Genomic DNA, 21270 nt, shown 5'->3' on the forward strand with positions numbered 1-21270 from the left:
GGCTTCTCCACGACGGAAGCCAGACGGCGGGCTTCTCAGGTGGTGCTCGGGGCCCTATGGGAGGCTGACTCCAGCATTTGGGAAAACACTGTGGGAATAGGATGTAGGGACTGAACGTGAAAATGGGAAAAATCAACACAATTTGGATGGAACAAGCCACTTGCAAGGTAACTGACATCTCGTAAATGGCCCGCTGGTGAGATAGGGGACAAATACGTAATTAGATTTTCATGAGATAAAGAAAATGTGATCCATTTCGATAAGATTGTAAGCATCTGGAGTGATGGGGGACCGAGGAGCGAGAATCTACCGTCATCTTCAGAACTGACCTCAGGAGGGCTGCCTTGACCAGCCCTTAGGGTTATTGATTCTGTCCAGCTGGTCACCCCCATGGGGGGTGGGGACTTGGGGCTGCACAGCTCCACTGGGATGGCTCACTCCTAGGTCTTGGCCCACAAGCAGCAGGAACCCCCTGACGCAGTGTTTGTTCCTCCTGGGAGTCACAGGTCTCATTGTAAAGCAGCACATTGGCTCACCCCGCCGCTTCTTCTGAGTTAGTCCTGAGCCTGATCAGCTGAGGGGAGCACGGATGCAGTCAGCTTGAGGTGAGGTCTTGGATTACGTTGGGTCCTGTTTGGTATTTTCTGACATCACTTCTGACACTAGATGTGTGGTGTTTTCTGAAAGCAGCCGATTCTCTGACATCAGCTGAGTGTCCTACAATTCAATTCAATTCTGACACTCACCCCTGGAGTTAGCACAGACCCCACAGGTTAGGGGCTCAGTCCCACAAGACCACCCCAACTTCAGATGCCACGTGCAAGCAGGATCTCCAGGCAACCACACTTCTGCCCAGCCGACGGCAAATCTGGGGAACCCCATGACCCCTCTCAGGTCGATAATTCACTAGAATGACTCACAGAACTCAGGAAAACACTGTAATTACTATTACAGTTTATGATGAAGGATACAAATGAAGAGCCACATGAAGAGGTACAGAGGGCAAGGTCCAGAAGGAGCCTGGGAGCATGGGACCCTCTGTCCCCCACCCATGGAGGTGGGGTGCAATGCCCTTCTAGTATGTGGGCGTGTTCACCAGCCAGGAAACTTCTTGAAAACTCCTTGAATCTCTCTTGCTGTTTATGAGCTTTTGTAACCCAATAAGAGAGGTGAGAGTTTAGTCTTTCTGAGACTATCTCCCATCTAGAAGCTATCTAGGGGTCTATTCTCAGTCCCCTTGTTAGCATAAACTCAAGTGTTGTTGAAAAGGGTTTGTTTTGAATAACAAAAGACACTCCTGTCGCTCAGAAAATTCCAAGGGTTTTAGGAGCTCTGTTCTAGGGACCGGAACTGAGACCAAATATATTTTTTATTCCACTATAATCCCTTTCTTGTCAAGCCAGGTGTGAGGTCCCGAGTGGGCAGAAAGTCACCTCAGCCCTTCCTTTGACCTGCAAACACCTGCTTACACTGACCCAGCCTCCTGCCTTACCTGACCTCCTGTTATTTAAGAGCGTCTGGGGCTGGGATTAAGAGGCAGCCATGGGTCACAAGGATGTTTTCTCTGCAAAGCTGAGAAGGAACCCCTGACCCACTCCTAAGTGGCCGGTGAAAGGTGTCTGTGACATTGGGGCAGAGGTTAGGGTTTGGGGCTACACTGGAGCACAGAGAGGGGGAGGATGGGCCTGAGGGGAGGGCAGAGGCTGGTGCTGAGGGAGAGGGAGAATGGGGGTGCAGACTGGCGCCTGGGAGCCTTGAGGGGAAGAGCCCAGACGGGGCGCTTCTGCAAAGTCAGCAGCGGAGGGAGGCAGGCAGAGCTGGTTCGGAATGACTCAGGGGCATATAAATCCGGGTATCGCAGCTTCACTTCCCACCACTGCTGGCCCGCAGCGTGGCCTTGAGGAGCCCGGGGCAGGGAGTAGCGCTGGAGGACGAAGGAAGCAGAGATGAGGGGTGACGAGGTCCACTTCTGCACAGGCAACCAGAGCGTCTCCCTGTGCTCCCGAGGTGAGAAAACTGGGGCCCCAGCCCGTCCTCACCAGGGACCGGCCTGCTGCGCCCCAGCCCTCCGCCATTTCCCCTGCCTGGCAGGCTCAGTGCTGGCTCAGCTTCCAGAATTAGCAGGCAGGGCAGAAGGTGCGTCGGGTGAGGACAGAGAGCCTGCGGCCCACACCCAGTCTCCGTGTGACATCTCCCCGGACCCTTTTCCTTGGAGATGGCAACCTGTCAAGAGAAAGAGAGTGACCTTTGAATTTAGGGGGACCTGGTTTTGAACCCCATCTCTGCACACTGGGCTGGTGCCATGAGGCCTCAGGGACTCCGGGCTGCCGTCTCTCCCCTTTCGAGTGGGTTTCCCTGTACACTCAGCCCCCAGACTCCCAGGCATAGCCCTTTTTAGGACACCCATGGGGGACTTCCTGACCCAGCCGGGGAGGCTCCAGGACTGACCCATGTCAGCCCCCAAGGGCTCCGCGTCTCACTCCGGTCGGGATCCATGGAGCAAGGCTGGCCCTGGGGCGCTGAGGTCAGAGCTCCTGCTGGGTCCCCTGCCCTCCCTGCTTTGTGCTTTCATTCAAACGACACCTTGGTTGCACCAGGTTCTGTGCCCTGTGCACGCCTTCCAGGCTCCGGGCTGTGGTCTTCTCTTAGCCTTTATGTTGCTACCACAGCCTCCAGGAGCCCTGGTGCACGCCCCCCAGCACTCATCGCCCTTCCCCACGGAAGGCGGCAAGTGTCCTCAGCCCCAGCGGACAGCCAGGAGAGGGAGCCCAAGGGGCGGAGCCTGTCCGCCCCGCACAGCACAGTCTCGTCCCAGACCCTGGTTTCTCCCCTGCAGGGCTGGACCCCGGGGCAGTGGCTCCTGCAGCCCCCAAGATGTCGAGGCGTTTGCAGGCCACCCTGGCCGTTGGGGCCGTGACCGTGGTCTCCTCTCTTGTGGCTCTCTTCGTTGTGGGTAAGCTCCTAGGTGACCTGAACTCGGCTGACTCTCTCTCCTTCCTGCATCAAGGTCCCAAAGAGCCCCAGATGTACCCCCTCTACTCCCAGGAGGGTCACTCCACCTCTAGTCCCAGGCCCAAACCAGAGCTTTCCTGGGACCTGAGCAAGGCCTGTCCAAGGGGAGCCTCCCAAGAGATGAGGCCCATGAGGGGAGCTCTGAGGGGTCGTTGGTGCCATCTCCCCCCATCCCCTCTGGACCCTGAGTGGGGGTGGGGCAGCCTGTTCCTCCAGGCTCAGTGCTGCGGGATTATGCTGACCTGGGAATGGGGTATCTCAGCTCTACAGCATCCAAGACCTGCACTGGAGGCATACGCCTCCCTCCAAGAGTTTCCGGAAGACAACAGTACTGGGCAGTTCCTCAAGGCACCCGATGGTAAGTGGCCGCAGTAGGGGGTGGGTGGGAGGGAGCGGGGACCTTGGATGCCCAGACCCTTAGGACACGCTTCTTCCCTGATACCCTCAGGGCCACGCTCCTCACAGAAAGGCATTATCTTGTTTTTTTTTAATGCATTTTTTTTTTATAAATTTATTTATTTTATTTATTTATTTTTGGCTGCATTGGGTCTTCGTTGCCGTGCGGGCTTTCTCTAGTTGCGGCGAGCGGGGGCTACTCTTCATTGCGGTGCGTGGGCTTCTCATTGCGGCGGCTTCTTTTGTTGCAGAACACCGGCTCTAGGAACGCGGGCTTCAGGAGTTGTGGCACGGGGGCTCAGTAGTTGTAGCTCACAGGCTCTAGAGCGCAGGCTCAGTAGTTGTGGTGCACGGGCTTAGTTGCTCCGTGGCATGTGGGATCTTCCCAGACCAGGGCTCGAACCCGTGTCCCCTGCATTGGCAGGCGAATTCTTAACCACTGTGCCACCAGGGAAGCCCTTAATGGATTTTTTGAGGTATAATTGGCACATAATAAAGTATACATATTTAAAGCGTACAGGCTAAGTTTTGACATATGTATAAACACGTGAGACATCATCACCATCAAGATAATGAACATATTCAACATCTTCCCCGCAAAGTTCACTTGTACCCTTTGTCATCCTCCTTCTCTTCTCCTCCTTTCGTTCCCAGGCAACCACTGACCTGCTTGCTGTAATATACATTACTCGGCTTTTTCTAGAGTTTTATATAAAAGGATTTATAGTACGTACTCTTTTTTTGACCTTTATCAGTCACGTGATTTGTGAATATTTTCTTTTAGTCTGTGGCTTGTCTTTTTATTCTCTTAACAAGATTTAAATTTTGATAAAGTCTAATTTATCCATTTTTTATTTCTTTTATGGATTGTCCTTTTGGTCTGTATCTAAGAAATCTGCCTATACCAAGGTCACAAAGACATTCTCCTATGTTTCCTTCTGGAAATTTTATAGTTTTTGGGTTTTACATTTAGGTCTGTGATTAATTTTGAGTTTTTTTGAATAATGATGCAAGGTATGGTTTGAAGTTCATGTTTTCTTTTTGCATATGGGTATACAATTGGAGAAACAATTATCCTTTCTCCTTTGTATCTTTGTTGGAAATCAGTTGTCCATACATGTGTGGATTCTCTATTCTGTTCCATTGATCTAAGGCCCTCCTGGTCTTACCTCAGCACAGTGGCTGAGGTCTCACACACTTACCTAGGCAGCGCTTTAGAAACAGGGCAGGAATCCTCCAGAAAGGGTCCTTGCCTATTTGGGTTCTTCTCCCTATTCCTGAAAGGAGGCTGGAATGGGAGCCTCACACCATGAATGTCTGAACTTACGTCCTAGCTCGTGAGGTTCACAGAGGGTGCTAGAAGAACCAGAGACAGCTGCAGGTGGGTTTGGTGGGAAAGGCCATGCACATGGAAGGGGCTACCGAGTTTCCTTGAATGACCCCAATGACCAAAGCCTTTCACTCAGGTCTCCCACATCCTCAAATGGTTCTATAGGGACCCTTGCCCTACATAACATTGGGGGTGCCAGCCCTTTAAAAGGCTGTCGCAGCTCAGGGTTCAGTGTCACCTGGAGGACTTCCACCATAGCCTTGTGCATTGAACAGAATGCTTCCTCGACGGGTACCTGTTTTATTTTGTTTCTGTTTTTCTTACCCCGTGGATTTGTGATCAGAAAATTTCTATGTTTGTGGCCTACATGTTTTTTAGGTAGTAAAAATTGTGTATCAAGAGGCTTCACACTTAGTGTACAAATACAGTGTAGGACTAAACATGGGCTTTATTCATACCTATTTTCTTTACCATAATGACCCATCTAGTGGTGAAATTTCAGTGGAATTAAACATCAACAGCTCTCAATGACATAATCAGTTATTTTCAAGTTCAATTACAATGGCAAAAGCAGCCAGTAGGCAAGTATTTCAGTCCTTCCGCTCCCCAGTTCACATGGGATAGTTAAGTAGGCCTTTATTTCGTTTTTGGGTTTACATTCTCAGGCGGCCATTCCCAGGGCCTGGGTGGTTACAGGTTGCTTGAGGAGAACTCAGGGTTGTGCCATAGACATTTCCCTTGGAAATCTTAAGAACACTCTGGTTGGCCCATGGAATGAATGGCTTCCCTATGTAATGGGCCTCTTAGCTGCCTTCTCCATTTCCTCCATCCAGATCCCTACCACTTTGGCAGGGGGGCAGAGCTGCAAGAGGCTATCCAGATGTTTAAAGGGCACATGGAGAATTCCAGCACCTGGAGCGTGGAGATCCAGATGTTGACGTGCAGAGTGGACAATGTCAGTTCTCAGATCCAGATGCTCGGTGGTCATCTGGAAAGTGCCAGTGCTGACCTCCAGATGGTAAAAGGCATCTTAAAGGATGCCAGCACCTTGAGTTTCCAGACCCAGATGTTAAGAAGTTCCTTGGAGGGGACCACTTCTGAGATGCAGAAGCTAAAGGGAGATCTGGAAGAGACACAAGCCTCACATTCCCAGATCCAGAGTTTCTTAAAAAGCAGTTTAGAAAACACTAGCACTGAGCTCCATATGTTAAGCAGAGGCTTAGAAAATGCCAACACGGAGATCCAGGTGTTGAAGGCAGGGTTAGAAAGGGCAAATGCTCAGGTCCGATTGGCAAACAGTAGTTTAAAGAATGTTAATGCCCAGATCCATGGTTTGAGAGGCAATCTGGATAGTGTCAATGATTTAAGGGCCCAGCAGAAAGTTTTAAGAAGTAGTTTGGAAGGTGCTACTGCTGAGATGCAGAAGCTAAAGGGAAGTCTGCAAAATACAAATGCTTTAAACTCCCAGACCCAGACCTTTATAAAAGGCAGTTTAGGCAACACCAGTGCTGAGATTCAGGTATTAAGAGGTCATTTGGAAAGGGCTGGCGATGAGATTCGCCTGTTAAAAAGAGATTTGGAAACTGTCACTGCCCAGACCCAAACAGTAAATGGTCACCTGGAGCAGACAGACACTCAGATGCGAGTATTAAAAACAGAGCTAGAAAGCGCCATTGCCTTAAGTTCCAAGATTCAGGTGTTAGATGGTCTTTTGAGAAACGCCAGCCGAGAGATACAGACCCTAAAACAAAGAATGAAGGATGCTGCAGCCTTAAATTCCAAGACCCAGATGTTAGAGAGAAATCTGCAGGAGGCCAGAGCTGAGGTCCACAGGTTGAAAGAGGATTTGGAGAACACCAAAACACTGACTGCGAAAATCCAGGAGGAGCAGGGTAGCCTGGAGACCCTCCGCGCAGCCTCTGCGTCGCAGGAGCAGCTCCAGAGGACCCAAAGTAAGTTGGAGGGGGGGCTGGGGAGGGTAGAGCCTCCTGTCCCTTCAGCCTTCTGCTTACTTCTACATGCACCCCCCTGGGAAGAAGTGTGGGTGCTGGAGAGGGGCGGGACCCCACCAAAGGCGGCATGATCCCTGCTTATCATCTGATCAGAGTGACAAAACAAACATCTGGGAAACAAATGAGAGCTGGTGGAGGTGTGTAATAGGGACAGAGTGTGCCAGCAGGGCCAGACAGCCTTATTTCCGACCTCCTGCTAGCCCAGATGCTGTGATTTTCCTCAAGTTTTTCACCTTCTCTGAGCTTCACTTTTCTCATCTGCGAAGTGGAGACACTAATATCTGCTTCACAGTGAGGATCAAATGAGTTAACACATATAAAGCATTTAACTAAGTACCCAGCATTCTTGCATTCATCTGACAAGAATTTTTTGAGGCCCTAGGATGCGTCAGGAGCATAAAGATGAACAAGATGTGATGCCTACCCTTGAAGCTTGCAGGCGGGTGGAGCAGCCTTGCACAAAAGGCATAAGAGGTGCTATGTTGGGAGCAGGTCTAAAAACTGGGGTTGGGGAAGAGCAAAAGAGAAGGAAAAGAAGAGATCTTCTCCGGGCTGATGTCCTCTGGTGTAGACAAGGATCTTCCAAGGTGGGGAGGAAATCTTCTGGGGGAGAAAGGATCAAAAGATGCTTCGATGGTAATTTGGCCCTTGAACTGAGTCCTGAAGGACCAGTAGGTGCTCGCCAAGCAGATAGGATAAGGGAACAGCAGGTCACAGGCATGGAGATGTGAACCATGAGGTTCAAGAAACTTCAGGCAGTTCTGTCTGACTGGACTGTGGCCAAGTGGGTGGTTGATGAGGTGCAGGCTGAAAAGACAGTAGGCAGGGGCCAGAGTGGTGGCTTTCAAACCGTTTTGAATGTAACCACAGCATGAAATTCATTTTACATTGTGACCCAGTATAATTATGTGTCACACACACACACACACACATTTCAGAAAGCAAAACTTTTACCACATGAATGCACTTTAATATTTTATAATCTATTCTCCAAAAAACCCTACGACCTCAATACAGCCCATTAGTGGGTTGATGACTGTGACTGGAAAAACACTATGTGAGGAAGGGAGGCAGATCTGGAGAGACACCAGCTAGATGTGGAAGGCCTCTGAGCTTGGGTTTCTTTTTTTTTAAAATATATTTTTAAATTAAAAAAAATTTATTTATTTGGCTTCATTGGATCTTAGTTGTGGCATGCGGGCTCTTTAGTTGCGGCATGCAAACTCTTAGTTGCGGCATGTGGGATCTAGTTCCCTGACCAGGGATTGAACCCAGGCCCCCTGCATTGGGAGTACAGAGTCTTAGCCACTGGACCACCAGGGAAGTCCCTGAGCTGGGGTTTTGTCCTTCAGGAAATGAGGATCTATCAAAGGGCTTCAAGGAGGCTGGCTAGATGGGTCTCCAGACTGAGACAGGGAATAAAAGAGGAAGACAAGCAGCGAGATTTGGACATGCTGAGTCTGAGATGCTTTGTGGGTATTCACATGGCCGTCATCTGCAGGCTGTCTGGAGTGTAGGAGAGGGGCCCTGCTGCGCACAGAGATGCAGGACCCCTGGGTATGCTGGTTCTGGTTGTGGCAGTGGGAGTGGGCAGTTTGCAGGAGCCCTGGGTATGCTGGTTCTGGTTGTGGCAGTGGGAGTGGGCAGTTTGCATGAGATAAAATGCTTCGTGAGAAGGAGGCTGAGGCTGGAAACAGGAAGTCAACCTTTAGGTGGCAAGAAGGGAAAGAGGTGTTTTTGAAGGAGACTGGAGAAGGCAGTCTCAGAGGCAGGAGGAGAACTAGGAGATGTGCAGTTGGGGAAGCCAAGGAAGGAGAGCATTTCAAGAAGGGAGTGGCTAGTTCTGGCAAATATCTAAGAGAGGCCAGGTAAAAATCAATAAGCAACCGCTAACTTCAGGCAATAAGTAAGTCACTGGAATAAAGTTTCAGTGGAGAGTTGTATGTGGCCTGGAGGCCAGACCATGGTCAGTGGGGTGTGAATGAGAGATCAGGTGCCCAAGTCATTCAGGAGCCTTAGCTGAGAAGAGGAGAGAGATGAGGCCAAGGTGAAGGGGATGGAAGGGTAGAAGGAGGGATTAAAAAACAACCTGTATCTTTCATATTAATATCACAAAACTTAAATATTAATTACAGACAATGTGGCAAATATTGAAAAATAGAAAGATGAGACTATGACAACTTGTATTTCTGTAAAAATGTCTATTTTTACAATAAGAACCCACTGCTAATATTTTGGTGAACTTCCTTGAGAGGGTTTTTCTAAATTAAGATGGGCTTGATCTGCGGGTCAGAAAAAGGCACCAGCAAAGAGGGAGGAGATTGAGGGAGAGAGAGACAGATGGGGGTGGGGGCTTGGGGAGATAGACAGTGTTGGATGCGGGGAGACAGAAAGAGAGAGAGGAGAGAATGAAATGCACAGCTAGCTGAGTGATTGGCCTTGAAGGGTTGGGATAGTACTTGAACCTCTGAGGCTGGGAGGGGAGGAGGTGTGGAAGTAGATGTTCACCCAGGTTTGCAGATGTGGGTGCATGACACTGAGGGAGCTAGATATTTAGTGGTGTCTCTGTAGAGTAGGAGGTCCCTGGTGAGAGAAGAGGGAGGGAGCTGTGAGGGAGGGGGCCATTTGGAGCATGTGCTGAAAAGATGGGGCTGACAAATGAGGGGCTTGACAGACAGCACTGAGGACCAACTCCACTGTTTTGCTCTGCTGCCCTCTGTCAGAAGCCTGGAAGTCTTCCCTTCTTAATGACTCTCCTATGCTGTCCTCTTAACTCCCTCCTATATCTTGCTACTGCTTTGGTACGGACCAATGCTTCTCCACCTTGGGGACACACTGGAATCACCCAATGAGCTTTTAAAAAATGATGCCTGGAACGAACCTCCAGAACTCTGACTTTCCTCTGGGGAGAGGGGTGGTTCTGGGATGCAGCCTGGGCGTCAGAGTTTTTTAAAAAGCTCCCTAGGTGGTTCTAGTGGGCAGTCGGGGCTAAGAACCATTAGTTTAACTTTTTCTTAAAGGGCCAAACAGTCGATATTTTGGGCTTTTGGCTGAACAGTCTCTGTTGCAACATCTCTGCTGTTGTAATGATAAAGCAGCCAAAGACAGTCTGTAAACTAAAGGGCACGGCTGTGTTCCAATAAAACTTTATTTATAAAAAGGAGCTGCTGGTAGGCTGTAGTTTACCAGTCCTTGGTTTAGACTGCTGTTTCTCAGACTTTGGAGTGTATCAGAGTCACCTGGAGAGTTTGTTAAAACGCAGACCGTCAAAAAACAATTTTGGATTCAGCTGGTCTGGGGGTGAGTCTGAGAATCGGCATTTCTACCAGGTTCCCAGGTGCTGACGCTGCCAGTCCTGGGACCACACTTTGAAAACCCCTGGTTTACACACTCACCATTTATTATTCAGACATTGCAGTTGTGTTGTAATTGGTGTCTCTGGCCCGATTAAGATTGCCTTCCTCCTGTTGAGCACCCACACCATTACCAGGTTGACATTTTTACAGCGCAAATTTAAGCATATCATGATCCTTCTTAAAACCCTTCAGGGCTTCCCACCGCTCACAGGAAAAATCTTCCAAACTCCTTTACATGGGATGTGCGATTTTGTGCTGGTGAACCTGTCCATGTTCATTTCCCATCCCTTGTGCACTGACCATTCCAGTACTTGAACAGATCAGGCTATGCCATGCTGTTTCACACCTTCGTGCTTTTGCGGCTACTCTGTCCCCTGCCTGGAATGCTCTCCTTGGCACTGCCTATCTGGCACACGCTTCCTCAGTCTTTTAAGACTCAGCTCAAGTGACCTCTCACCTAGGGTGTCCTTCCTGAGCCCCGCGTCCAGCCCAGGTGAAATAGACCACACCCTCTTCTGTGCCTCTAACATGCAATGGTTTTCAATCAATGCATCTTCAACACCTTTTTGAACATCTGTCTCATTTGCTAGACAGTAGTTTCCTTGAGGGCATGAATCATGTCTTATTGATTTCTCTATAACAGTCCCTGATTCATAGAAGTTGAGGAATGTTGAACAAAAGAATAGATGAATGAATAAGTGAGTCTATTTTGGCACCATTTCAAGCAGCTGTGATAAGGACGATGTTAAAGAGGAGAGTGTCAGGACAGGGAGAGATGAAACAGCTGAACGAATCAGGGCTTGTGCTCACGGGATGAGCTATCAGAGTGTGAAATTGTGAGGTCAGGCAGACCAGGGGATGAAAAGGTTCCAAGTGTGGTCCTGGGTGTGGGCAGCTGAAGTGGATGGAGATGAAGTCAAGGAAATGAGGGAAGCTACAGGTTGGCTGTGAACTCTCCCAGGGAAATGGCAGGAATTGAGGTGCAGAGAACTGTCAGGTGATAGCAATGAGTTGGGAAAGAGGGTAGTATAGCTAGGAAGCAGGGGCCTCGAAAGAGTATTGCTGGCTAGCAGAGCTGTCTGAATACCCCCGGAGTGATGGAGCCACATGTCCTGAGCTGCTGCTGGGCAGTGGGCTGGGGGTGCACCCTCCCAGACCGTGCCCCTGTAGCACTGGGCATCAAGCATGGCAAGGGCTTGTGACCCTCAGCGGTCAGTCCCTGGACAGATCAGGACCCACAGCCAGCTCCTGGTTCTCTCTCCTCCCCCCCCTTTGCTCCAGATCAACTCCTCCAGCTGATCCTGCAAGGCTGGAAGTCCTACAGTGGGAGCTTGTATTACTTTTCTCATGCCAAGAAGACTTGGCAGGAGGCTGAGCAGTTCTGTGTGTCCCAGGGAGCCCACCTGGCCTCGGTGACCTCTGAGGAGGAGCAGGTCAGAGCTGTGGGCTTGGGGTGGTGCTGCTGGGGTTGATGTGGGATCAGGGACTTTGGAGCTTTGGCCTTCCCCCTCTTGGAGTGGGCATGGCAGAGATCTTCACGTCTCCTCTGTCAGTCAGGGAGCAAATATTTATTGAATTGTGATGAGCATCTTGCTCTGGAGGTACAAGCACTGACAGCAAACCCCAGTGTCCTCAGTGAATGAGGGAGACACCCAGAGGAGTCAGCAGAGAGGAAAGGCAGAGGGCGGTGGCACCAAGTGACTGCCCTTAATGTGTCGGGTGCAACCTTCCCTCTCCATTCCCTCATTTTCCTCTCAGTCTTCCTCTCTGGTTGTCAATCTTGATTTTAATGTCAGTTCGTCTAATGGCTATGGAAGGCCCATGAGCAGAAGATGCAGGCTTCTTGGGAAGGCCAGACACACGTATGAGTTTGAGGAGCACCAAAGGCCATAGAGCCCCAGAGTGGCCCATATGCCGAAGGTTCTTATCAGAAGTTACTAGGGCTATTGCCAAGGGCCCACTGTAGGTTTGAAATCTAACTTACAGACCTGTCCAACCCTTGTGATTCGTCTGTCCGTCAAAGGACTTGCTGGTTTGTAAAACACATCTTCTTAAAAAAACTGTGACCAGATCTGTCTTTGTCCCAGTAAGGCCACACTCCTCATCAGGTCAACGTGGGAGAAGCTGGACTTCCCTGAGGTGACCTGGCTGCTGCCCTAGATCTGGAAAACCATGGAACGCATGGGGAGGGGGCCCAGCTCCTGAAAAGTGGGCTTCATGTCCCTGGGACTAGGGAGGGCGTGGCTTGGATTCCTCTTCCACGCGGCCTGGTGAACAAAGCTCCTCACACAAGGTCACACGACCCTGCCTTTCCTCCACAGGCATTCCTGATACAGTTCACGAGTGCCTCTTACCACTGGATTGGCCTCACTGACAGCGGTTTGCAGGGCTTCTGGCGCTGGACAGATGGCACACCATTCAGTAGTGCCAGGAGCAGTGCGTGAGTCCAGCCCCTGTATGGTGCCCTCCCAGGCACTGTCCTGGGCAGGTCTGGCTAGAGACTCTGTCCTGTGTGTGTATCCCTGCCCACGAAGTGTTAGTGTTCTGTGTGATATATGTGTATGATGTGTGTGTGTGATGTGTGTATGAGGTGTGTGTATAGATGATTGTGTGGGTGATGTGTGTGTGTGTGTGTGTATCATGTGTGTGGTGTGTGTATGATGTGTGTGGACACCAGCACAGCTGTGACCCTCACCTGGACCCCTCCACGAGGGCGTCAGAACAGGACAGGTCCCGGGGCAGGCAGGCAGCCTATGAGTGGGTCTTTCTGTTTTGTTGTGTTTTGTTTGTTTTTGCCTATCCTATACCCTACTACTTAGGCCTGGTCCCAAGGAGCTTTGCCCCCATCTGAAGGTATCTGAATATGAATTCTGGGGTGGGGACTTGCAGCTTTAGACACCCTTCCCATCCCTCCATTCTCAGTAACTAAGGACAACCTCAGCAGAGCCATCCTGAGGGCACCACTGGCCCCATCCTGGGGCTACCAGGGTATTAGGGACCTGTGTCACTTCAGCTCCTTATGCCACAGCAGGGCGAAGGGACACTTCTTTCATCTAGCAGAATAAAGCCCCCTTGTTTCCAGGTTTTGGGACAAGAATCAGCCGGACAACTGGCGACACGGGAATGGGCTTACGGAAGACTGTGTCCACATGCAGCGGAAGTGGAATGACATGTACTGTACCGCCCTCTACCACTGGATCTGCAAGAAGCCCGTGGGCCGGATAGCCTGAGGGCAGGCGGAGCTGAGCCCCTTCTCCAGGATGCCTTGGGAGCCTCTGAACTCAACTTGCTCTCTGGGGACTTCCATTTGGCCTTTGTTTCTCCTGCCCTGTCCTTTTGAAACAATCTTCCCAACATGTTTACCTCACGTGACCCAGCACAAGCGATATCTCCTCAAGGCAAGAGCCTTGTTTTGCCTCTGTATCCCCCTCGGCAACCAGCACAGGCCTGTCAGACAGCAGGTCCTCAATAAATACTCGGATGACGAAAGTTTGGACTTGTCTCTGCGACAGCTGCCAGGCTCGCTTCTCCCTGCCTTGGTTCTCCTTCCCTCAGGGTCCCTTCTGTCTTGAAACAAGCATATCTTGTTTAAAGGCTTTATAGCTAGGAACTTCCAGTTGGTTTGTTGAAAACAGCAGAGGTTTAACACAAACTACAGGGACTTGGTTGGGGTACAAATTCCCAGGAATTTCATAGACACCCCAGGTGTTCTCTGCACTTTCTTTGTAGAAGATGGGGCTGGAGCTGGATTTTTCCAGCCCTTTAAATAACTCCAAAAACTCATTTCTCTCAGGTTGCTGGCTTTATCTTGTCTTCGGACTGTCAACCCTCAGAGCCACTCTTCTTGTCCCCCATTCACCCTTCCAGGGACTCAGCTTTCTGCCAGCTCAACTTAGAATGAGAATTTCTAGACCAGTTTTATTTTGCCTCAAATACTGGAATCCCATCCTAGGCCTGCCCTGGGAATGCCATGCAAAGTTCTGGAGCTCTTTCTCTTCATTACTCTCCTTTACACTCTGCTTCCAAATTCTGGAATGCTCAGTCTGCCCAAACTCCCATCTTTCTCTCCTCAGCTTAGTGAGACTGCCGCACCCTGTGTGGCACCCTTTCCCCTGCACTGTGGTCTGGAAAAATCCTCCAGGAAGAAATCCAGGGAGGGTCTTGGGCTCATCCAGTCAAACCCCGGTTTTGCTCTGCCTGTTATCCGATGTCTGAAAACAATAGTTGCATGTGCTTTGTCCAGTTTTCTGGTTGCTTACAGCAGAAGGGCTGGCCCAGTGACTCCATCATGACCAGAATTAGAAATCTGTTCTTTTATGATATCTTTGGCTGAACTGGACTCTAATCCGTTTGTATTCATTTTTTTCTTTTGGCTTTTCCTTTGGCTTTTTCTTTTATGGCTTCTTTGCTTTTTTTTTTTTTTAGCATCTTTATTGGAGTATAATTGCTTTACATTGTTGTGTTAGTTGCTGCTGTATAACAAAGTGAATCAGCTATACGTATACATATATCCCCGTATCCCCTCCCTCCTGTGTCTCCCTCCAACCCTCCCTATCCCACCCCTCTAGGTGGTCACAAAACAATGAGCTGATCTCCCTGTGCTATGCAGCTGCTTCCCACTAGCTATCTATTTTACATTTGGTAGTGTATATATGTCCATGCCACTCTCTCCCTTCGTCCCAGCTTACCCTTCGCCCTCCCTGTGTCCTCAAGTCCATTCTCTGCATCTGCATCTTTATTCCTGTCCTGCCCCTAGGTTCTTCAGAACCTTTTTTTTTTTTTTTAGATTCCATATATATGTGTTAGCATACGGTATTTGTTTTTCTCTTTCTGACTTACTTCACTCTGTATGACAGACTCTAGGTCCATCCACCTCACTACAAATAACTCAACTTCGTTTCTTTTTATGGCAGAGTAATATTCCATTGTATATATGTGCTACATCTTCTTTATCCATTCATCTGTCGATGGACCCTTAGGTTGCTTCCATGTCCTGACTGTTGTAAATAGAGCTGCAGTGAACATTGTGGTACATGACTCTTTTTGAATTATGGTTTTCTCAGGGTATACGCCCAGGAATAGAATTGCTGGGTCGTATGGTAGTTCATTTTTAGTTTTTTAAGGAACCTCCATACTGTTCTCCATAGTGGCTGTATCAGTTTACATTCCCACCAACAGTGCAAGAGGGTTCCCTTTTCTCCACACCCTCTCCAGAAATTGTTGTTTGTAGATTTTTTGATGGTGACCATTCTGACTGGTGTGCGGTGATACCTCACTGTAGTTTTGATTTGCATTTCTCTAATGTTTAGTGATGTTGAGCATCCTTTCATGTGTTTGTTGCCAATCTGTATATCTTCTCTGGAGAAATGTCTGTTTAGGTCTTCTGCCCATTTTTGGATTGGGTTGTTTGTGTTTTTGATGTTGAGCTGCATGAGCTGCTTGTATATTTTGGAGATTAATCCTTTGTCCGTTGCTTCATTTGCAAATATTTTCTCCCATTCTGAGGGTTGTCTTTTCGTCTCATTTATGGTTTCTTTTGCTGTGCAAAAGCTCTTAAGTTTCATTCGGTCCCATTTGTTTATTTTTGTTTTTATTTCCATTTCCCTAGGAGGTGGGTCAAAAAAGGATCTTGCTGTGATTTATGTCATAGAGTGTTCTGCCTATGTTTTCCTCTAGGAGTTTTATAGTGTCTGGCCTTACATTTAGGTCTTTAATCCATTTTGAGTTTATTTTTGTGTATGGTGTTAGAGAGTGTCCTAATTTCATTCTTTTCCATGTAGCTGTCCAGTTTTCCCAGCACCGCTTATTGAAGAGGCTGTCTTTTCTCCACTGTATATTCTTGCCTCCTTTATCAAAGATAAGGTGACCATATGTGCATGGGTTTACCTCTGGGCTTTCTATCCTGTTCCATTGATCTTTATTTCTGTTTCTGTGCCAGTACCATACTGTCTTGATTACTGTAGCTTTGTAGTATAGTCTGAAGTCTGGGAGCCTGATTCCTCCAGCTCCGTTTTTCTTTCTCAAGATTGCTTTGGCTCTTCAGAGTCTTTTGTGTTTCCATACAAATTGTGAAATTTTTTCTTCTAGTTCTGTGAAAAATGCCAGTGGTAGTTTGATAGGGATTGCATTGAATCTGTAGATTGCTTTGAGCAGTATAGTCATTTTCACAATGTTGATTCTTCCAATCCAAGAACATGGTATATCTCTCCAACCGTTTGTGTCATCTTTAATTTCTTTCATCAAGGTCTTACAGTTTTCTGCATGCAGGTCTTTTGTCTCCTTAGGTAGGTTTATTCCTAGGTATTTTATTCTTTTTGTTGCAATGGTAAATGGGAGTGTTTCCATAATTTCTCTTTCAGATTTTTCATCATTAGTGTATAGGAAGGCAAGAGATTTCTGTGCATTAATTTTGTATCCTGCTACTTTACCGCATTCATTGATTAGCTCTAGTAGTTTTCTGGTAGCATCTTTAGGATTCTCTATGTATAGTATCATGTCATCTGCAAACAGTGACAGCCTTACTTCTTCTTTTCCAATTTGGATTCCTTTTATTTCTTTTTTGTCTCTGATTGCTGTGGCTAAAACTTCCAAAACTATGTTGAATAATAGTGGTGAGAGTGGGCAACCTTGTCTTATTCCTCATCTTAGTGGAAATGGTTTCAGTTTTTCACCATTGAGAATGATGTTGGTTGTGGATTTGTCATATATGGCCTTTATTATGTTGAGGTAAGTTCCCTCTGTGCCTACTTTCTGGAGAGGTTTTATTATAAGTGGGTGTTGAATTTTGTTGAAAGCTTTTTCTGCATCTATTGAGATGATCATATGGTTTTTATCCTTCAATTTGTTAATATGGTGTGTCACATTGACTGATTTGCATATATTGAAGAATCCTTGCATTCCTGGGATAAACCCCCCTTGATCATGGTGTATGATCCTTTTAATGTGCTACTGGATTCTGTTTGCTAGTATTTTGTTGAGGATTTTTGCATCTATGTTCATCAGAGATCTTGGCCTGTAGTTTTCTTTTTTGTGACATCTTTGTCTGGTTTTGGTAGCATTTAAATAATATGTCCCGCTTTCTTAGAATTTACTGAGATTTTCTTTGTGACCTAGTGTATGCTCACTTTTTATAAATGTTCCATAGGCATATTTGTTAGACTAGACTTGTAATTTTCATTATTCAGATAGCCTATATCCTCATTTAGGTTCTGTCTACTCAGCCTGTAAATTTCTCTAAGAGGATTTTAACTCTCCCATGTTTAACATTTATCTATGGTTATCCACATTTATCTATGCTTTGCCACATTCTCAGATTTCTAATAGCTTTTGATTTAGGTATTTCAGTGTTACTTTGTTTAACGTCTAAAAAATTCATAACCATTGGGATGTCCCTGGTGGTCCAGTGGTTAAGACTCCACACTCCCAATGCAGGGGGCATGGGTTCGATTACTGGTTGGGGAACTAAGGTCCTGCATGCCCCATGGCTTGGCCAAAAAAAAAAAAAAAATCGTAGCCATTACATATACTTGAAGAATTTTACTTTTTATCCATATTCATTCAATCAAGGATTATTTATTGTGCTTCCACTATGTACCAAACATTCTTCTAGGTTTTGGGGATTCAACAGTGAACCAAACAGATAAAAATTCCAGCCCTCGTGAAGCTTGCATTCCAGTAGGGAGGAGAGGTGGTTAGGACATCTGCCCCCTTCTCAGAGCCACAGGAAGGAGACCTGTGGTGCTTGAAACCTGGGGCTGGGGACTTTCTGGAGTAACAAGCAGCTGTTCACCCAGCCCTCCATGGTCTGTGGTCTAGAGCTGACAGAACAGGAACAGGTAAACCTGAAGGACTCTCTCCTGCTCACACTCCAGGGTCAATTCTCATGCCCGGGCTGGCCCTTTCTCTCCTCTAGAGGAGGTTGTGAAAGCTGCAGTCTCCCCAAGAAAGAGAAAGGCAGAGGAATTAAGTTCTCTGCAGATGGAGCAGAGAGAATCTGGGGAGGCAGAGAGAATCTGGGGAGGCAGAATGAATCCGCAGTTGTCCTGGGGGAAGCAGTCAGCTTGTCACCCTGTCCCACTCTGCCTCCACTCAGATTGCATTGGTGACAACAGCAGGCTGTGACAATTTCCACCACCTGGGGTGCGCCCACAGCCTTGTCTCCCAGGGCCATGGTTTCCAGTCTTCCTCAGTAGGAGGACCCAACCTGATGAGGCTGGGGTCTGTCTACACATTGTGATTTAGGGGACAGCCGGACTCTGGCATAGGGAGGAGAAGGCATAGACTTTTTGGCCATCATGAAATGACCTTCGAGGCCTAGTTTTCTAGAATAATTTCTCAGTCAGGAGGGAGAACGCATTCTGGAGGAAGATGGCACAGCATCTTGAGGATGGAGGTCACTAGTTTAGAGGAAAAGGTACCCCTACTTATTATAGTTGTAAACTCCAAGTGTCCTCTACCAACTAATGTCTCAGCCCTCCGTGCTCCAGAACTCTTACAACACTTGCTCCCATATGCCCAGATTTAGGCCTTGGCCTTGGCCAGGTCCCCCCGTAAGCCTACACCATGCCTACTAGGAAGACCCTCTCTCTTTGTATTTTCTCACTTATAAGGGCCAGTTATAAATGGCTCTACCTCAATCTGCTACTAGCAATTCCTGCAGCTCAAAGCCAAACACCCCCAAGGACCCGCACTGCCAATGAAAGCCCCAGGCCCCAGTTAGAGTCACAGAAGATTGAGGAGTTCTGGGCTGCTTTTTGGGGGTGGTGGTGGTGATTTAGGATAGAACAAGGGGCTGCCAGCTGGGCCTCAAGAAGGCTTCTTCCTGCAGGACAAGGGCCCACGCAGCAGGGTATCCACAGCACAGCTGTGTCCCTCAGATCCCCTTACCCTCCCCCAAAGCAGCCTGGACCCCACTTCCTCTTGAACCTCCCAGAGCCCTGCTTTTGTTGCAATCTTACCCTTCTTCGATCTGACAAGAACTTCCCAGTCTCAGCTGTACAGATCCCAGGACCAGGAATCTAGGCCCTCTTCAAGGTGGCTCCACTGAGCCTGTCATGGCATCCTCGCTGCAGGGTCACTGGAACCGCGCCCTGGGCCTCAGTGCCCCTCAACCAGCTCTGACTGCAGTTCCTGCACCGTTGCTCAGAACATCCCTCTGCCTGGGTCACTTAGGATTTGTCTGTGTAATAGCCAAGTTTCTGGACATTCCATCTGGTTCATAAATCATCACTGCTATTCTCACCATCACTTCCAATGGGGTGGGAGTTACACGAGGCAAGAGAGGGTCGTGGTCATAGATCCAGGCTCTGTGGCCAGACTCTCTGGGTCCAGTCCCAGCTTTGCCCCTTTCTAGCTGCGAAAGCCGGTTACCTGACCTTTGTGTCTCAATTTCTTCTTCTGTGAGTAAATGAGAGTCCCTCCCTCTTGAGGCTGTTGTGTGAATTTAGAAAATTAGCACATATGATGAGCTTAGAATAGTGCATGGCACCCAGATCCCACTGTATAAGCCTTAGCTGTTATTGTTACACCAATAGCCTGATGGACTCCTCACTACAACTCCGAGGAAGCTCCTATTATAATCTCTGCTTTATAGATGGCAAGGTGAGGCCTAGAGTTTGGATGACTCGCTCAAAAGTCCTAGGAACCCCTGTGCTGCAGAAGCTCTTCCCCTCTGACCCACGATGAGCCCCTGGGCCCTGCTTAAGTCTCAGCTCTTCCGTGTGACCCCACAGGCCCTAAGCTTCCATCCACCCCTTTGCGAAGCTGCCAGGCACTTTTGGCATCTTGTCAGAGCTCCAGGCTATGGCTGTGGCCTTAGCCCAGCAGCACAAATGAGAAGGGCACGAGTTGAGGGTCCCTGTGGGGAAATGACCTTAAAGCAGCTTCCTGGGGACACAGCCTGTGGGTCTGTTCCTCTTCTCCGCTGTTGGTGGAAAAATACTTCTGACCCACTGTTACCTCTGCTGAAGATGTGGCCAAGAAGTTAACCCCAGCTCATGCCCAGGGGGTGGAGGAGGAGCTCAAGGGAGGTGAGGTGTGGAGCACAGGGAGAGAGAAGGAGGGCCTGGGTGCTGGGGGACCAGGTTAGCCGGAGGCACAGGGCTGGGCCCAGAGCCCTTGGGATGGAGGCCGCTCAGACCTCGAGGAAAAAGGACTGCCACGGAGACGGCAAGCCTGAGTTCTAGGCTCAGCTCTGCCACTGACCAGCAGCATGACCTCGGCTAGGTACTCAACTTCTCTGGTGTTAATTTTCCCACTTGTACATCGGAGTAAAGTCTAAGTCCCAAGAATATGGTGAGATAAAATAATATATAGTATGTAATAAATAATATGTAATAATAATAATACACATTTCTGTGGAAATGAATACCAACATGAAATTGCCAGAGTGATTTGGATAGGCATTCTGGGCAATGCAAACATGTCCCTTTATAGTTTTTGATCCTTTTAAAATGTCATTTTTGCCTTCCCTTACTAAAGCTGGTTTTCACCACTCTCTCATGTCTTGACTGAGCTAAGGAGATTAAGGGAACTGTGTCTGAGCCACGATCTGGCTGGTGTGGTAGACGCTTCCAAGCACCCAGGATGGGTGTTCCCATCAGCAGGAGGGGGTGTTCTTCTCAGCTGGGTCCCAGGGTAACGAAGAGGCAAAGACTGATGAGGTGAACCTGCTGGGGCAATTTCTCTGTCTTGGGGTGGAAGATAAAGTGGACCGTCTCCCTGTCCTCACTCCCTTCTCCAGGGTGCCTTTCTGCATTGCAGAGGCAGGAAGGCCGAATTTCCATTTCCCAGAACCCCTTGTACCCATGGCTCTGGATGCCAGTTAAGATGATTTAGTTAGGGCTTCCCTGGTGGCCCAGTGGTTAAGAATCTGCCTGCCCGCAGGGGACACAGGTTTGAGCCCTGGTCCGGGGAGATCCCACATGCCGCGGAGCAACGAAGCCCGTGCGCCACAACTACTGAGCCTGCGCTCTAGAGTCTGCGAGCCACAATACTGAGCCCACGTGCCACAACTACTGAAGCCCGCGCGCCTAGAGCCTGTGCTCCTCAACAAGAGAAGCCACCGCAATGAGAAGCCCGCGCACCGCAACGAAGAGTAGCCCCCGCTCGCTGCAACTAGAGAAAGCCTGCGTGCAGCAACGAAGACCCAACGCGGCCAAAAATA

The 21270-nt window shown here is 48.7% G+C and overlaps 1 protein-coding gene and 1 long non-coding RNA gene across 4 annotated transcripts in view; one reads left to right on the forward strand and one right to left on the reverse strand.

The window, feature by feature from the left end:
- The window catches only part of LOC309611685, a 732894-nt gene that overhangs the window by 47341 nt on the left and 664283 nt on the right, over positions 1-21270 (reverse strand). The gene's annotated exons all lie outside the window — the stretch shown is intronic.
- CLEC4F (C-type lectin domain family 4 member F) lies at positions 625-20093 on the forward strand. 3 transcript variants are annotated; one of them, XM_082356348.1, is made up of 8 exons: positions 625-1638; positions 1862-2007; positions 2837-2953; positions 3275-3370; positions 5572-6690; positions 11388-11539; positions 12428-12546; positions 13189-20093. In XM_082356348.1, the coding sequence occupies exons 2-8, from the start codon at positions 1947-1949 to the stop codon at positions 13334-13336; spliced, it is 1812 nt and encodes a 603-aa protein (XP_082212474.1). In that variant the 5' UTR covers positions 625-1638; positions 1862-1946; the 3' UTR covers positions 13337-20093. The 3 variants fall into 3 exon arrangements, with proteins under 3 accessions (XP_082212474.1, XP_082212475.1, XP_082212476.1); XM_082356349.1 differs by having other exon boundaries at positions 625-1615; positions 1891-2007; XM_082356350.1 differs by lacking the exons at positions 625-1638; positions 11388-11539; positions 12428-12546 and having other exon boundaries at positions 1886-2007.

Source organism: Balaenoptera borealis, assembly GCF_965194805.1.
Source record: "Balaenoptera borealis genome assembly, chromosome: 15".
Classification (NCBI taxonomy): Eukaryota; Metazoa; Chordata; class Mammalia; order Artiodactyla; family Balaenopteridae; genus Balaenoptera; species Balaenoptera borealis.

What these genes read in the sequence shown, in the direction of transcription:
- CLEC4F (XM_082356348.1), top strand. Translation starts at nt 1,947, where the DNA reads ATGAGGGGTGACGAGGTCCACTTCTGCACAGGCAACCAGAGCGTCTCC. An exon ending in GTTCCTCAAGGCACCCGATG is followed by an intron (nt 3,371 to 5,571) that starts GTAAGTGGCCGC and finishes TCCTCCATCCAG; the next exon opens with ATCCCTACCACTTTGGCAGG. An exon ending in GCAGCTCCAGAGGACCCAAA is followed by an intron (nt 6,691 to 11,387) that starts GTAAGTTGGAGG and finishes CCTTTGCTCCAG; the next exon opens with ATCAACTCCTCCAGCTGATC.